This window comes from Oncorhynchus mykiss, chromosome 13 (assembly GCF_057628025.1).
Source record: "Oncorhynchus mykiss isolate SJ-2025 chromosome 13, ASM5762802v1, whole genome shotgun sequence".
Classification (NCBI taxonomy): Eukaryota; Metazoa; Chordata; class Actinopteri; order Salmoniformes; family Salmonidae; genus Oncorhynchus; species Oncorhynchus mykiss.
In genome coordinates this window covers 28,206,664-28,225,042 of record NC_143034.1, presented here as the reverse complement: position 1 = coordinate 28,225,042, position 18,379 = coordinate 28,206,664, and the positions used below count along the sequence as shown (strand labels likewise).

At 46.2% G+C, this 18,379-nt stretch overlaps 1 protein-coding gene across 1 annotated transcript in view; it reads right to left on the bottom strand.

Moving 5' to 3' along the window:
- LOC118936323 (uncharacterized) overlaps window positions 1-18,379 on the bottom strand; it is a 74,708-nt gene that overhangs the window by 20,647 nt on the left and 35,682 nt on the right. The window contains exons 12-16 of the mRNA XM_090194331.1: window positions 7,611-7,886; window positions 7,220-7,317; window positions 5,329-6,421; window positions 5,127-5,235; window positions 4,777-4,841 (exon numbers count right to left, since the gene is read on the bottom strand). Of these exons, the coding sequence (XP_090050457.1) occupies window positions 4,777-4,841; window positions 5,127-5,235; window positions 5,329-6,421; window positions 7,220-7,317; window positions 7,611-7,886 (1,641 nt within the window). The remainder of the gene's footprint in view (window positions 1-4,776; window positions 4,842-5,126; window positions 5,236-5,328; window positions 6,422-7,219; window positions 7,318-7,610; window positions 7,887-18,379) is intronic.

Below are 18,379 nucleotides of genomic sequence, written 5' to 3'. Positions count from 1 at the left end.
GCGTTAACCTCAAATGGATTACAAACAGATTTAACACTGTACACCAACATAACCCCGGATGCCCTTGCATTTGCCTAGGCATTAACAGAAAATACACACATAAACGATACACGGTATGTCCATGGGATTAGTTTAAGCCTCACTTTCCCAAAGTAGATGAACCAACCAGATCCCCTTTTCTGGAGCACTGATTGAAACTGATCTGGGACCAGTATAGTTAGTGTGTCGTCAAAAAGAAACCATCTGACCTATTACTATTACACCTGTGCTACTTTGGTACAATAGCCTCAGTACATTGTGTCACCAGTTGATTGTGTGTTCATTCAGCTCTATATTAACACCACATGAAACCTCCCTCTGGGGTTACAGAACAGGTCTGGATAGTTTTCCACACACACTGGAATGGGCCAATAGAGAGGTGACGTTAATTATACTCCCAGGGAGAGTGAACTGAGGTGAATCATTCCTGTACATTACCAGACACCAGTGATCCAAGAAAACAAGTGCAACCAAGACAACAGCTCTGGTGAAATGGTTGCCCGGGCTTGTTTATCATAATAAAGGGCAAGGCCCTGTTCACCTGACTAGGTGGAGAAATAGATGTGGGGGGCGTGGCCAACAGCGCCTTCTCCGACCAACATTTTTAGAGGCCCTCCCATGGCAGCAAAAACAAAATGTTGCTGTTTTAAAACAATTTTGTCTGCTATTTGCAATTCTAGACATTTTGACATGGGGAGAAGAAAGCATTTTACCGTTTAATTAAGCTAGTTTCCTGCAATTCTACACAGTTTGCCATGGCTTGTGTTGTGTTCTTATGCCACACTTCATGACCAAAAGCTTGTCAAACATCTCATTACAAATCATGGGGATTATTATAGAGTTGGTCCCCCCTTTGGTGCTATAACAGCCTCCACTCTTCTGGGAAGGCTTTCCACTAGATGTTGGAACATTGCTGCGGGGACTTGCTACTTGCTTCCATTCAGCCACAAAAGCATTAGTGAAGTCAGGCAATGATGCTGGGCGATTAAGCCTGGCTCGCAGTCGGTGTTCCAATTAATTCCAAAGCTGATCGATGGGGTTAAGGTCAGGGCTCTGTGCAGGCCAGTCAAGTTCTTTCACACCAACTTCTGCAAACAATTTCTGTTTGGAACTCCCTTTGTGCACGGAGGCATTGTCATGCTAAAACAGGAAAGGGCATCATATAGAATGCTGTAGCGTTAAGGTTTCCCTTCACTGGAACTAAAGGGCCAATCCCGAACCATGAAAAACAGCCCCAGGCAATTCGTTATTCCTCCTCCAAACATTAATTGGCACTATGCATTGTGGCAGGTAGCGTACTCCTGGCATCCGCCAAACCCAGATTTGTCCATCGGAATGCCAGCTGGTGAAGTGTGATTCATCACTCCAGAGAATGCGTTTCCACAGAGTCCAATGGCGGCAAGCTTTACGCCACTCCCGCCAATGCTTGGCATTGCGCATGGTGATCTTAGGCTTGTGTGCGGCTGCTCGGCCATGGAAACCCCCTTCATGAAGCTCCCGACAAACAGTTATTATGCTGACGTTGCTTCCAGAGGCAGTTGGGAACTCGGTAGTGATTATTTTTGACTCGCTACAACACTGCGGTCCCGTTCTGTGAGCTTGTGTGGCCTACCACTTCACGGCTGAGCCGTTGTTGCTCCTAGACGTTTCCAATTCACAATAACAGCACTTACAGTTGACCGGGGCAGCTCTAGCAGGGCAGATATTTGACAAACTGACTTGTTGGAAAGGTGGCATCCTATGATGATGCCACGTTGAAAGTCACTGAGCTCTTCAGTAAAGGCCATTCTACTGCCAATGTTGGTCTACAGAGATTGCATGACTGTGTGCTCAATTTTTATACATCTGTCAGAAAAGTATGTTGCTGAACTGTCCGAATCCACTATTTTGAAGTGGTGTCCACATACTTTTGTATATATAGTGTATCTGAGTGACTCAAACATTATAACAAAATCAATTGGGGGCCCCATGCCAAAACATTTGGGGAATTTTAGGGGAAACATTGCAATGTTGTTTTTGTAATATTATCACCCCTCTAGTATGTGATGTCTCTGAAACAATACAGTTATACTGATCTGTAGCATCCTGTATCTGGGCAAATAATGGTTTTCTATGTGAGTAACTTTAACTAGTTGCCATTCCATTTCCGCTTTATTCCGTGCTGTAATGTGAAGTGCTTCCAAAATAATATGAACAACAGACTAGAAGGGAGCTTGTAATAGCTGCAGTAGGGCAGGATACTGGAGTTTTAGACTTGATATGTCAGGTCATGGAGTTGCTCCCAGTATCTCAGCGTCAGCAGGATAATGGAGTGGAACCTTTAGCACAGGGCAGGCCTCTGCTGATCGCTACAACCAACCAACCACAGTGAGAGAGTCGGTGTGACGAGCAGATAGACAGAACCTCCGAGATGCAGAGACAGACAGACAGGCAGACAGACACAGACATCAGGACAGGTTTATGATATCCCTCCCTCCTACTACGGTCCTTATTGTGGCATTCAGCAGTTTTGTACAGCAGAAGCACACCATAGCCAAGCTGGTGTAAAACACAAAGACTTAATCTGACAACATCACAAAGGCATATTAGTTTACCATTCATTCACAGTTCACCTTAGCATGGATTGCCATAACTATAGCAAGTAGCAGGGATGATGAGAAAGAAGTGAGGTTTACACAGCTGTGTGTAAATGCCAACTGTCACTTTTACTGAGCTGTAATGTTCAAATGTCCCATCCGTGTGTGTGGTAGTCTAGTGTATTGTTTAATTTCAAAACAAGGTCATGAGGATGTGTGAAGATCAGATAATTGTTTTCTAGAGGGTTAGTGTTTCACTCTCTGTATGGTGAGTGCATTTCCTAGATAAGGTTAAAATAAATGACTTGATGAATTAGCCTGAAATGCAAGGTAATTTATTCCTTGAAAAGTAGTCCCCAAAAATACTGAAAGCAGACGCTTGGGGCAGAATACTTCACTTTTTTTATAGTCAGCCATAATTCCTCTTCCATAATAAAATGTTTGAGATCTTTCGCTCTCATCTTTTGGAGTAAAGCCAACCCAAGGGACACCCATTTCTGACTACAATATTCTAACGGCTGTAGCATGCCTTCACTAGCAAAAAATAATACATCTGAAGGACAAATAACCTGCGTTGTATAGGCTACAAAGAACTGGCTGAGGATGTAATTACGTAGGCTTTTGCCTGTTTCGGTTTGTGTGATGGCACTTAGCACGATTTCAGGCCAATATGCTAATGCCTATGGCTGCTACCTGTACAACAGGCTCTCGCGCTGCAGATGATGCTCCAGTATCTGTCACCAATTCAAATGTCAGTTCAATCCTGTCTTGCAGTGCAATGTGATAGAAGAAGGCTATTCAAAACATTGCAACGATTGTATAATCGCGAAGAGGCTACAAGGTGTCCTCTTATTTCTGTGGGTAAAACTGTAGGCTACAGAAAAATAACAGGGTTTGTAACCTATTTCGGCTATTTTCTTTTTCGGTTGCCTTCCCTTTCCATTTGAGGGGCTTATTCGCTTTCCGGAAATATGCAAATGAAGACCACTGTATTAATTCGACAAGAGAGAAATGAAGCAGTATCAGCACCGCTGTCGCTGAGTAACCTCTGATGAAGATTATAACAGAACATGGCCAAGATGTTCAAATGTTCATAAATGACCAGCATGGTCAAATAATAGGTCTGGGACAGGTAGCACGTCCGGTGAACAGGTCAGGATTCCATAGCCGCAGGCAGAACAGTTGAAACTGGAGCAGCAGCATGGCCAGGTGGACTGGGGACAGCAAGGAGTGATCATGCCAGGTAGTCCTGAGGCATGGTCCTAGGGCTCAGGTCCTCCGAGAGAGAGAAAGAAAGAGAGAATTAGAGAGAGCATACTTAAATTCACACAGGACACCGGATAAGACAGGAGAAGTACTCCAGATATAACAAACTGACCCTAGCCCCCCGACACATAAACTACTGCAGCATAAATACTAGAGGCTGAGACAGGAGGAGTCAGGAGACATTGTGGCCCCATCCGATGATACCCCCGGACAGGGCCAAACAGGAAGGATATAACCCCACCCACTTTCCCAAAGCACAGCCCCCACACCACTAGAGGGATATCTTCAACCACCAACTTACCATCCTGAGACAAGGCCGAGTATAGCCCACAAAGATCTCCGCCACGGCACAACCCAAGGGGGGGTGCCAACCCAGACAGGAAGATCACATCAGTGACTCAACCCACTCAAGTGACGCACCCCTCCTAGGGACGGCACTCTATAGTGCTTTAGAGATTTATTCCCTCTAAGAAAAAATTGTAAAATGAGGGAATTGTTCAAATGTAACTCTTATTATGTCAATTGCAATTAGGTTAGGGCATTATTATAGCCTATACTGGCTATAATGACTGGCACAGTGAACATTCTCATAACAATGATACTGTAGTAAACAGCAAATTGACCTTAAGAATCTATAGCATGCAGGTGGGTCTTTAAAAATAAAACTCAAGAAGAAGAAGATCAAAATAGATGCAAGTTGTGTTTATTGAATTAAATGGGGTGTAATAAAATGAGTTGTGAGTAGGGGGGGTTGTCTCCCTCCCTCTTCTGTTGGCTTCGAGAGTTTATTTAGAAAGTGGGTTGGGGGAGGTGGCAGCAGGGTTTTCCCATACTCGTCTTCTGAACAGTTACTTTTGCATTTTTTTTTTTTGCAGGGGAAGCAAAATAGTTTTGCCAGGGCGGCTGTGATCCGCGGGAGGAGAGCCTGTTTTTTCTTAGGCTCATCTGCAGCCACAGTACCTGAACAGGTGACAGAGAACAAGGCATGAAATCAGGGTCGTGTTCATTAGGGTACACAGTAGCAAAATATTCTGAAACGGAAAACAAAAACAAGCATTTGTTTAAGCATTTGTTTAACAAGCATTTGTTAAGTTCAATAAAGTTCCTCCCTGTTTTAGTCCGCTGTCTTCCATTTAGTGGCTAATGAATAAGACCCTGATAACTTCATCATAGTCTCATGTTCTTACATTACAATAGTGTGCTGAAGACAGATGCACATGTTGACTGACAAAAATGAGGACTTACTATCATTGCCAAGAGGAGACACCTTGTTCTTCTTCTGGTTCTTGTTATTTCCTCGCTTCTTCTTTCCTGACTTCCTCACTTCTTTCTTCATAGCCTCTTCCTTCTCTTTCTTCTTAGTAGAGAGAGAAACAGACATGAGTCGATGCCTCACAATCAAACAGCCCAAATAACAAAACGATCTACTAGTTCTTGGCCGTCTCACCTGTGTGGAGGTGATGTCCTCGAGGTCTGTGGAGAGGGCGCTGCTGATGGGCTTGGTGCTTTCAGAAAGGTAGCTAATTACCTGGGACTTCTCAGAGATGGCTGAGCTTACACTGGTCTTTTCCAAACCAGTGCTGTCATCAGCCATCTCCTCTAGGTCCTCTTCTAGAGTTTCCCTCCAAGCCAGGAGCTCCTCGGTGAGGGTGACGTCACTCCTTGAGGAGGTTGAGGAGTGTGACCTCCCACTACCACGGCTCCTCCTGGCTCCAAAATGGCCATTGAAACTCCAGTCCTCGGAATAGTCATCTATGACTTGTGTGATGGTGTCAGCCATGCACCTGATGGCTCCCTCGCTACCAGAGCGTGCGGCACGCAGTTGAGCCCGGTTGGAGTCCGAACGCAGGGACAATCTTTTAGCCGCAGTCTTCACAATGGCCTTCACCGCATCCTCCCCACTGAATTGGATGCTCTCCTCCAGGCCAAAGACGACAGAGATGTCAGCATACTTCAGGGCATGCTGGACCTCCACAAAGAGATCCTTCATCAGCCTGAAGGGGTCATTGGCCCTCCTTGTCTGGGGGGACTCTGAGGCCTCCAGTCGGCACATGATGCCGTGGAGAATAAACTTCAGAGTCTGGGGGCTCATGACGGTGGCCCAGGGAGTGCTGCAAAGGAGCATGTGCTCCTTGCCTGGTAGGAGGGAGGGAATCTTCTCCAGGGGGTCCTGCCTGTTCTTGGTAGGCATCAGGGAGCTGTCACTCATCTCGGAGACCTCAGCCTCCCCCACCTCTTCTTCCAGGGTCTGGGAAGGAGCTGCCCGTGCTGCATGGGTGTTCGGCACAGAGTTGTCCTTCATGGAGGTGCTGGGGACTACCTCTTCTTCATCCAGGCAGGGTCTGGGCAGAAAACCGTCCAGAGTCTGGGCAGGAGCTGCCCATGCTGCCTGGGTTGAGGTGGAGGGTTTAGGGTATGAGACAGTCATGACACTTACAACCACCTCCTCTTCGTCCTTGGGTGAAGAGGAACACGGAGAGCCAGGGAACCTTTCTCTGGCACCGGAATCCAATCCTAAGAAAACACACTCATATTCTGAACTTGTTCAAAGCCACATCCATGTATAACACTATGCAGTATCTAGTACATTTACTATAATGGTAATACACTGGTTATTACACAAGTTATTACATGGTTATTACTGGTGATATGGGCAAAACAGGTTATAAGTGTACCTTTCTGGATGATGAGCCTGGCCTTGTAATCGTCGTTGCAGGTACTGTTCAGGATGTCTCCCACCCTGGTGGTCAGGACCTGGCAGACGGCCCCTAATCAAATCAAAATGTATTTAATACAATAATTCTTACTAATTAGTGACCTTAATACATCAATCAAGGGTGGAGTGAAACCCTGCAGAAACCCGGCCTTCTATAGAATGAGTTTGATATTTGATTTAAAGTAATTCTTCACACATAACATGTCTCCAAACACTGTATAGAAAAATAAGAAAAAAAGAGGAGAGAAAATGAAAATACCATTACTGACAATAAAAGAAAAGAAAGAAGGGGAATGTGTGGGTGCAAAAGATGGTAAAAACAACATAATAACTAACCTAGTGCCTCCTTGTTGTCATCGGAGAGGGAGCTGGAGGACTGGAGGGTAACTTTAGTGCCCTTCTTGATAGCTGGCAGGACACCTACAGAAAGAGGATTGTAGACATTAGTGGATCCTTCCACCATTAATCGTTTTAGAATTCTATCAATAAATCCAGGTATTTTGGAAGTGGAGATGAATACTCACTGTAACTGGTTGTTTGAGTTAGAAGAGTTTGAGGCAGTGCCAACATACCAACTACTTGGCGGCTTAGTTTTTTCACCCCTGACTTAACCTCCCTAGACCTTCTAGCCTTGATAACCTCTGTGGCCTTCTTTTCTGCCTTTGCTATATCTGCCTCTCGGCTGGGCCTGGGGCCTTGCGGGGGCTTCGGCACAAGGTTCTGAGACAGATAACAACAGTGGGGAAATCATATCACCATAGAAACCACATTTTTCACCATAGGCATGATGGTACTGAGTGACATGTCACATAAGGGTTAACCTTAGAATTAGCATCAGAATTCAAATCTGAATTCCAATACTATTAGTTCTAACTAGTAGGTGGTCCATGTGTCTTAATGGTGTTATTATCGGGTTGTAAACTTGTTTTCAACCCGTCGTATTACTAGATTGCAACCAACTGGCCTCCGTGACAACCAGACGTTTTGCAACAGAACTAAAAGCTGTTTCTTACCTTTCGAGGACTATCCTGGAGGCAGTCATCCAGGGCTGGCAGGCTTAGTCCATCATGGCCAGCGGAATGGACATCAGCCTTTCGAGGGCTATCCTGGAGGCAGTCTACCAGGGCTGGCAGGCTTAGTCCATCATGGCCAGCGGAATGGACATCTGCCTTTTGAGGGCTATCCTGGAGGCAGTCTACCAGGGCTGGCAGGCTTAGTCCATCATGGCCAGCGGAATGGACATCTGTGTGGAGCACTTGCGATCCAGCACTAGCTTGGAGGGTCCCAGCCTGGGGTATAGGAACATAAGGAAATACATATAACTTAAGCCCTCCATTATTATGCCCACTTTTCCAACTATAAACCATAACCTTAGAATTATAATCAGAATTAAAATCTGAATTCCAAAACTATTAGTTCTAACTAAACTCTAACTAACAAAAAAAGACACGTCCTCTCACTGTCAACTGCGTTTATTTTCAGCAAACTTAACATGTGTAAATATTTGTATGAACATAACAAGATTCAACAACTGAGACATAAACTGAACAAGTTCCACAAGCATGTGACTAACAGAAATGGAATAATGTGTCCGTGAACAAAGGAGGGGTCAAAATCCAAAGTAACAGTCAGTAACTGGTGTGGCCACCAGCTGCATTAAGTACTGCAGTGCATCTCCTCCTCATGGGCTGCACCAAATTTGGCAGTTCTTGCTGTGAGATGTTAACCCACTCTTAAAAAATTAAATAAGAAAATGTTACCCCACTCTTCCACCAAGGCACCTGCAAGTTCCTGCACATTGCTGGGGGGAATGGCCCTAGCCCTCACCCTCCGATCCAACAGGTCCCAGACATACTCAATGGGATTGAGATCCGGGCTGTTCGCTGGCCATGGCAGAACACTGACATTCCTGTCTTGCAGGAAGTCACACACAGAACGAGCAGTATGGCTTGTGCCATTGTCATGCTGGAGGGTCATGTCACGATGAGCCTGGAGGAAGGGTACCACATGAGGGAGGAGGCAGTCTTCCCTTTAACGCACAGCGTTGAGATTGCCAGCAATGACAACAAGCTCAGTCCGACGATGCTGTGACACACCGTCCCAGACCTTGACGGACCCTTCACCTCCAAATCGATCCCGCTCCAGAGTACAGGCCTCGGTGTAATGCTCATTCCTTTCGACGATAAACACAAATCCGACCATCACCCCTAGTGAGACAAAATCGCGACTTGTCAGTAAAGAGCACTTTTTGCCAGTCCTGTCTGGTCCAGCGTCGGTGTGTTTGTGCCCATAGGCGACGTTGTGCCCGGTGATGTCTGGTGAGGACCTGCCTTACAACATGCCTACAAACCCTCAGTCCAGTCTCTCTCAGCCTATTGCGGACAGTCTGAGCACTGATGGAGGGATTGTGCGTTCCTGGTGTAACTCGGGCAGTTGTTGTTGCCATCCTGTACCTGTCCCGCAGGTGTGATGTTCAGATGTACCGATCCTGTGCAGGTGTTGTTACACGTGGTCTGCCATTGCGATGACGATCAGCTGTCCGTCCTGTCTCCCTGTAGCGCTGTCTTAGGCGTCTCACATTACGGACACTGCAATGTATTGCCCTGGCCACATCTGCAGTCCTCATGCCGCCTTACAGCATGCTTAAGGCACGTTCATGCAGATGAGCAGGGACCCTGGGCATCTTTCTTTTGGTGTTTTTCAGAGTCAGTTGAAAGGCCTCTTTAGTGTCCTAATTTTTCACAACTGTGACCTTAATTTCCTACCGTCTGTAAGCTGTTAGTGTCATAACGACCGTTCCACAGGTGCATGATCATAAATTGTTTATGGTTAATTGAACAAGCATGGGAAACAGTGTTAAAACCCTTCACAATGAAGATCTGATATTTGGATTTTTACAAATTATCTTAAAAATACTTGGTCCTGAAAAAGGGATGTTTCTTTTTTTGCTGAGTTTAGTAGGTGGTCCATGTGTCTTAATGGCTTTATTATTGCGTTGTAAACTGGTTTTCAACACGTCATATTACTAGATTGTAACCAACTGGTCTCCGTTACAACCAGACGTTTTGCAACAGAACTATAAGACGTTTTCTTACCTTTAGAAGGCTGTCAATGGGGCAGTCTACCAGGGCTGGCAGCCTTAGTCCATCATGGTCAGTGATGTCTGTCTGGAGGACCTGCTATCCAGCACTAGCTTGGAGGGTCCCAGCCTGGGGTATATGAACATAAGGAAATACATTTAACCTTAGCCCTCAATTAATTATGCCCACTTTTTCAACTATAAATCATATCAATCTGTTTTTACAGCATATAGGTTATACTACCAAGAAGATAGCCTCATTACATATCAAGAGGGATAGCCCCAGAATGAACAAACATTTTTTTATCACTTATGAGACTTACTTTTAGAATAATTTTTCTCAACGGTTTATGATTTATATCCATTGTGCTTTCAGGCACCCTTCAGATTGGACCTGACATTTTTTTAAATAAACAAATACATTTTAAAATACATTTCAAACATTTTTTTTACAGCATCTTGGCCAGTTATGCTGTACTCACACAGAATGTCTTCTTTGTCCACTCAAAGTGATTTATTTGAACATGAGGATGACTGTCCTTTGCAAGGCATCAACTCAACTGAGGCAAAAGTAGCGCACTGAACATTTTCTGGAGTTCGTTTACGTCATAGGCTTCTATATTCCATCGTACATTATGACGTCAACTACAAAAGCACAGAGCGACCACTACGGGAAATTAATGCATTGTTTCTGATCACATAAGATATCTGATTTTTTTTTACAATGTAACCCAATTAATTTAGGTTCAGTGAGGTTTTATCGTATTATATGGATAAATGTTGCCCTCTGTTGGCCATAACTGATATATTATAGTCAAATAAATCAAATCATTGATGGGTTTGGTGAGGGAAGACAGATGTAGTAAGCTGATATGATCAGGGCATGCACACATATTGCCCATGAATGAATAAATGTTTTAAGCCAAATGTATATTTGTCCAAGACAGTCATTGTTACGCCTTTGCCCAAATTGCCCAATATAGCTTCATGTCACACATCTATCATAATTTATACAAACTGGATGAATGCAGGCTGTTGGTTTGTAAATGTTTTAAATAAATATGTATATAGTATGCATATGTATCAGTTGTTAAAGTACTATGTGAATTTCACCAGGTTCATATTTTAATATGTCGTGTTGATTTGTTATTATGCATGCCTGCATCCTGGCTGAAGTGGAGTGTGTTCTTACGTCTTGCCCTGCGTGCTCAAATCATTTTGATGCACTGAGAGAGGTAGTCACGCTTTTTATGTCTTCAGAAAAGTTTGATTATTTTCAGTACAAAGTCATACACACAGTGTTTTGTTCATGAATAATGATGTGTATTTAGAGGTTACTCATAAGTGGATGGTATTGTTAAGATGCGCTTGTAATTGTACTTTTTAGGATGATATCAACATTCTGAATTCAACATGTGGTTAATAGCTAGCTAAGGTATTAATTAGCAGGCTATTTATTGTATGTGTGAACGATGGCTAGCTCCTCGAATGATCCCAGTCCCTCCTATTGTGTATCTGCTGTAGAAATAGGCTACGATTCGCAGAACATATGTGCTCTACAAATGTTTTATTTCCTTTTGGATGCAGGTATGTGGTTTTATCTTTGTAAAATATGTTATGTATAATAAGGAGAGACTTAATCTTTGTATTCGAAAATCATTTTGATGCACTGAGAGAGAAAGAGGCGACGATTCTCAGAACATATGTGCTCTACAAATGTTGTATTTCCTTTTGGATGCAGAGAGTGAGTTCTGCTTGATTAAAACTACCTGATCTCCAAAGTCCACGTCTATAGTCTCAATCAACCACACACAACGCAGAGTTACAGCGGTGCAGTATAGCACCGGTTACACATATTCTTATTATTGTTTCATTCACTTATCTTTTTGACCTGCACTGTTGGAGTTCAGATCTTAAGAATTTCACTGTACCCTACAATTACTACTGAATAAAGCTATCAGTGTTGTCCAACAAGAAATTATGCCTACAATTTAGTTTATGGCAGCTGGCGAAATCCCGCCTTCTTCGTTGTCATTTTCAAGATCGGCATTAAATTAGACGGTTCGTTTTCAGGCCGGTTTGGTGAGATTGCCTTTAAAATTGACCAATAGTGGCCACGAATACACGTGCTTCTAGACTGCCCCTGTGAACCTAGCTAGCAGTGATACTCCAAGCCAATTTTAATTGCAAAAAAAATGTGCAGTATTGAGTAATTTTCAATATTTGCATCAATTGTAAATAAGAAACATTTTTCTTTCCATAATGCTCACAAATAGCAGCCATGTTCGAGTATATTTTTGATAAAAGCTTTGCGAAAACCTTGTGCAATCTGGCTAGCTAACTAACACATTTAGCATTGCGTCAAGCTAACGCTGATACTAGCACGGTCGTGTCAGTTAGTAGTTAACTTCTGCTAGCAGTGTGTCGCAGGTTGGTTCCGAGAATGACATTTTAGGTCAAGTTAGGCCCTAGAAATGTCTTGCTCGTTATTAATTTGAGCCAACGTTATTTCTGAATATTGTAAGGAAGTGCTATTTCTTATGCAGGTGACCAGCCTACTGCTATTACATTGCTATAACTGAGACAACGTATTTTCACAGTAAAACATGTTAGGTCCCATACAGGATAGCTCCCACACAGCACACACACATTACACACACTAACTGCCGAGGACACACAGATAAGACATACACCCACACATTGGGAGGAAGAGACAGCCTTGACTTGCAGAAACCAGCGCACACACCAAATCTCCTTTTTTAGCTGAACATTGTGTGACAAGGAACGTCACGACAAGACTCAGAGGGATGACGGACGGCCCAACAGGGCCAATCCAAGAAGACTACACCTCAGCCTGAACCATCCCGAAGACCCGATCTTCTAGAATCAACCTACTTTCTGTTCTGTATATGAGACATGTGCAAACTGTTAGCGGGGCTTCTTTTCTGCTGGTTCCTTAAGAACCGAATGAAATGGGCCCGTATACGTTGTACCAGATATCTTTACTCATAATTAAACTGTCACTTGTCATACAATAGACCACCTTGTCTGAATCGATCCTTGACCGGCTCTCCCTCCTACATATCCCATTATCAACACTTGCTTGTTATTAATTTGAGCCAACGTTATTTCTGAATATTCACCTTGCATTTGGAACCTATTTCCCTTTATAGCACTTTGCTGTCACAAAGTTTGAATGAGGAGGCGGCTGCCATTGTTTGTGCGGAGAGTGAGGCATGATTCCTTGTTCAACTTGATTGAATCGGGCAACTGGCTAACTACTGTAAACTGAGTTGTGTGGGATTCTGTGTTTCACATTATAGCCATTACCATATGATTAATTATTATCTGATGTTGGTTGTGTGAGGTATCTGCATTTGTGCACTGGAGCATCCATTATGAGATTAAACAACTGCTTGCTACTTGCCTGTTTGTGTGTGTGACAAGAACTGAATAACATGGTGTGACTTGCATGTTGCGAAACTGTAGATAACAGCCCAGCAGACGCTTTTGTCAGGTGCGTGAATGAGGACCCAAAAGCGAATTAACAAACAGAGTTTCTTTAATGATGAACACACGTGGGCTCAGATGGACAGGTAGATTCCGACAGGACAGGACAAGGTTGCAGCAAACACGATGATAGTCTGGTTCAGGCATGAGACACACAAACAAGAATCCGACAAAGACAGGAGCAGAAACAGAGAGAGATATAGGGACCTAATCAGAGGGATAAAGGGAACAGGTGGGAAAAGGGGTGAATGAGGTAGTCAGAGAAGACAAGGAACAGCTGGGGGAAAGAGGGACAGAAACGGTAACCTAGTACGACCAGCAGAGGGAGACAGGGTGAAAGGAAAGGACAGAAAGACACAACATGACAATACATGACAGTACCCCCCCACTCACCGAGCGCCTCCTGGCGCACTCGAGGAGGAAACCTGGCGGCAACGGAGGAAATCCTCGATCAGCGCACGGTCCAGCACGTCCCGAGAGGGAACCCAACTCCTCTCCTCAGGACCGTACCCCTCCCAATCTACGAGGTACTGGTGACCACGGCCCCGAGGACGCATGTCCAAAATCCTACGGACCCTGTAGATGGGTGCGCCCTCGACAAGGATGGGGGGGGGGGGGGGGAAGACGAGCGGGGGCGCGAAGAACGGGCTTGATACAGGAGACATGGAAGACCGGGTGGACGCGACGAAGGTATCGCGGAAGAAGAAGTCGAACTGCGACAGGATTAATGACCCGAGAAATACGGAACGGACCAATGAACCGCGGGGTCAACTTGCGAGAAGCCGTCTTAAGGGGAAGGTTCTGAGTGGAGAGCCAAACTCTCTGACCGCGACAATATCTAGGACTCTTAGTTCTACGCTTATTAGCAGCCCTCACAGTCTGCGTCCTATAACGGCAAAGTGCAGACCTGACCCTCTTCCAGGTGCGCTCGCAACGTTGGACAAAAGCCTGAGCGGAGGGGACGCTGGACTCGGCGAACTGAGATGAGAACAGCGGAGGCTGGTACCCGAGGCTACTCTGAAAAGGAGATAGCCCGGTCGCAGACGAAGGAAGCGAGTTGTGGGCGTATTCTGCCCAGGGGAGCTGTTCTGACCAAGACGCAGGGTTGCGAAAAGAAAGACTGCGTAAGATGCGACCAATAGTCTGATTGGCCCGTTCTGCTTGACCGTTAGACTGGGGGTGAAAGCCGGAAGAGAGACTGACGGAAGCCCCAATCAAACGGCAAAACTCCCTCCAAAATTGAGACGTGAATTGCGGACCTCTGTCCGAAACGACGTCTGACGGAAGGCCATGAATTCTGAAAACATTCTCGATGATGATTTGTGCCGTCTCTTTAGCAGAAGGAAGCTTAGCAAGGGGAATGAAATGAGCCGCCTTAGAGAACCTATCGACAACCGTAAGAATAACAGTCTTCCCCGCTGACGAAGGCAGTCCGGTGACAAAATCTAAGGCGATGTGAGACCACGGTCGAGAGGGAATGGGAAGCGGCCTGAGACGGCCGGCAGGAGGGGAGTTACCGGACTTAGTCTGCGCGCAGACCGAACAAGCAGCCACGAAACGACGCGTGTCATGCTCCCGGGTGGGCCACCAAAAACGCTGGCGAATGGAAGCAAGCGTACCCCGAACGCCAGGGTGGCCGGCTAACTTGGCAGAGTGAGCCCACTGAAGAACGGCCAGACGAGTAGGAACGGGAACGAAAAGAAGGTTCCTAGGACAAGCGCGCGGCGACGGAGTGTGAGTGAGCGCTTGCTTTACCTGCCTCTCAATTCCCCAGACAGTCAACCCGACAACACGCCCCTCAGGGAGAATCCCCTCGGGGTCAGTGGAGGCTACTGAAGAACTGAAGAGACGAGATAAAGCATCAGGCTTGGTGTTCTTAGAGCCCGGACGATAAGAAATCACGAACTCGAAACGAGCGAAAAACAGCGCCCAACGCGCCTGACGCGCATTAAGTCGTTTGGCAGAACGGATGTACTCAAGGTTCCTATGGTCAGTCCAAACGACAAAAGGAACGGTCGCCCCCTCCAACCACTGTCGCCATTCGCCTAGGGCTAACCGGATGGCGAGCAGTTCGCGGTTTCCCACATCATAGTTACGTTCCGACGGCGACAGGCGATGAGAAAAATACGCGCATGGGTGGACCTTGTCGTCAGAGAGGGAGCGCTGAGAAAGAATGGCTCCCACGCCCACCTCTGACGCGTCAACCTCGACAACGAACTGTCTAGAGACGTCAGGTGTAACAAGGATAGGAGCGGATGTAAAACGATTCTTGAGGAGATCAAAAGCTCCCTGGGCGGAAACGGACCACTTAAAGCACGTCTTGACAGAAGTAAGGGCTGTGAGAGGAGCTGCCACCTGACCGAAATTACGGATGAAACGACGATAGAAGTTCGCGAAGCCGAGAAAGCGCTGCAGCTCGACGCGTGACTTAGGGGCGGGCCAATCAATGACAGCTTGGACCTTAGCGGGATCCATCTTAATGCCTTCAGCGGAAATAACAGAACCGAGAAATGTGACGGAGGAGGCATGAAAAGTGCACTTCTCAGCCTTCACAAAAAGACAATTCTCTAAAAGGCGCTGGAGGACACGTCGAACGTGCTGAACATGAATCTGGAGTGACGGTGAAAAAATCAGGATATCGTCAAGGTAAACGAAAACAAAGATGTTCAGCATGTCTCTCAGGACATCATTGACTAATGCCTGAAAGACAGCTGGAGCGTTAGCGAGGCCGAAAGGAAGAACCCGGTATTCAAAGTGCCCTAACGGAGTGTTAAACGCCGTCTTCCACTCGTCCCCCTCCCTGATGCGCACGAGATGGTAAGCGTTACGAAGGTCCAACTTAGTGAAAAACCTGGCTCCCTGCAGGATCTCGAAGGCTGAAGACATAAGAGGAAGCGGATAACGATTCTTCACTGTTATGTCATTCAGCCCTCGATAATCTATGCAGGGGCGCAGAGACCCGTCCTTCTTCTTGACAAAAAAAACCCCCGCTCCGGCGGGAGAGGACTACCATCCAGGGCGAACAAGGCCGTGGACTCCCTTAACTGTCTGAGAGGAATGTCATGATCCCGAGCCCAGGTCTCGTCCATAAAACAGCCCTCCGCCCCAGAGTCTATTAAGGCACTGCAGGAAGCTGACGAACCGGTCCAGCGTAGATGGACCGACAAGGTAGTGCAGGATCTTGAAGGATAGACAGGAGTAGTAGCGCTCACCAGTAGCCCTCCGCTTACTGATGAGCTCTGGCTTTTACTGGACATGAAGTGACAAAATGACCAGCAGAACCGCAATAGAGACAGAGGCGGTTGGTGATTCTCCGTTCCCTCTCCTTAGTCGAGATGCGGATACCTCCCAGCTGCATAGGCTCAGCTCCCGAGCCGGCAGAGGAAGATGGTAGTGATGCGGAGAGGGAGGCAACGGAGAACGCGAGCTCCTTTCCACGAGCTCGGTGACGAAGATCAACCCGTCGCTCAATGCGAATAGCGAGTTCAATCAAGGAATCCACGCTGGAAGGAACCTCCCGGGAGAGAATCTCATCCTTTACCTCTGCGCGGAGACCCTCCAGAAGACGAGCGAGCAAAGCCGGCTCGTTCCAGCCACTGGAGGCAGCAAGAGTGCGAAACTCAATAGAGTAGTCTGTTATGGATCGATTGCCTTGACATAGGGAAGACAGGGCCCTGGAAGCCTCCTCCCCAAAAACAGATCGATCAAAAACCCGTATCATCTCCTCCTTAAAGTCCTGATACTGGTTAGTACACTCAGCCCTTGCCTCCCAGATTGCCGTGCCCCACTCACGAGCCCGTCCAGTAAGGAGAGATATGACGTAGGCGACACGAGCAGTGCTCCTGGCGTAAGTGTTGGGCTGGAGAGAAAACACAATATCACACTGGGTGAGGAACGAGCGGCATTCAGTGGGCTCCCCAGAGTAACACGGCGGGTTATTGATTCTGGGCTCCGGAGATTCGAAAGCCCTGGAAGTGGCCGGTGGATCGAGGCGGAGATGGTGAACCTGTTCTGTGAGGTTGGAGACTTGGGTGGCCAGGGTCTCAACGGCATGTCGAGCAGCAGACAATTCCTGCTCGTGTCTGCCTAGCATCGCTCCCTGGATCTCGACGGCTGAGTGGAGAGGATCCGAAGTCGCTGGGTCCATTCTTGGTCGGATTCTTCTGTCAGGTGCGTGAATGAGGACCCAAAAGCGAATTAACAAACAGAGTTTCTTTAATGATGAACACACGTGGGCTCAGATGGACAGGTAGATTCCGACAGGACAGGACAAGGTTGCAGCAAACACGATGATAGTCTGGTTCAGGCATGAGACACACAAACAAGAATCCGACAAAGACAGGAGCAGAAACAGAGAGAGATATAGGGACCTAATCAGAGGGAAAAAGGGAACAGGTGGGAAAAGGGGTGAATGAAGTAGTCAGAGAAGACAAGGAACAGCTGGGGGAAAGAGGGACAGAAACGGTAACCTAGTACGACCAGCAGAGGGAGACAGGGTGAAAGGAAAGGACAGAAAGACACAACATGACAATACATGACAGCTTTGTCCTTGTGTTTGTATGTAACAATATTGAGCACATGGTGTGACTTGCTGTATCTTACAAAGTTGTGGTTAAGCAGGCATAGGGAGGCGTGGTCATCACGAGGTTTAACTGAGATGGAAAAATACTGAACAACACAATAACAGGAACTGAGCAACTGTTATAACTAGGCTGCGATACCAGAACAGTAAGAATCTATACATCAACAGAGGGAGGACTCCAAGAAGCGCCAAGAGGCGGTGACCCGCCTGAGCGTCTGCGATAGGCTGAGCAAGTTTAAACCACGCCCAGCCTCTACTGTGATAGGCCAACAGGCGGGCTGGAACTATGTCCATCACAGTATAAGAACAACACTACTGTTTACGTACATACTGTCAGTTCTCTGTTCTCCCCTGGGTGGTATTACAGCGAGTCCGTATAAAAGAAAGTTGCATTTGCCATTTATTACTTAGCTAATAAAAAATACATAGTATACAATCGGTGACTCATTGTTATATTTATACCAGATTCGAATTTACGCAACTCTAACAGTTGCAGGGTGGTCGCTGGTCCAATCCTTGTTTTTAGCTAGGTAAATTGTAACGATTATGTGCCAAATGTATTCGCTTCCCATTTTGCGTACTGTCCAGCTTTGGCGGTGTGCGTGCGGCCT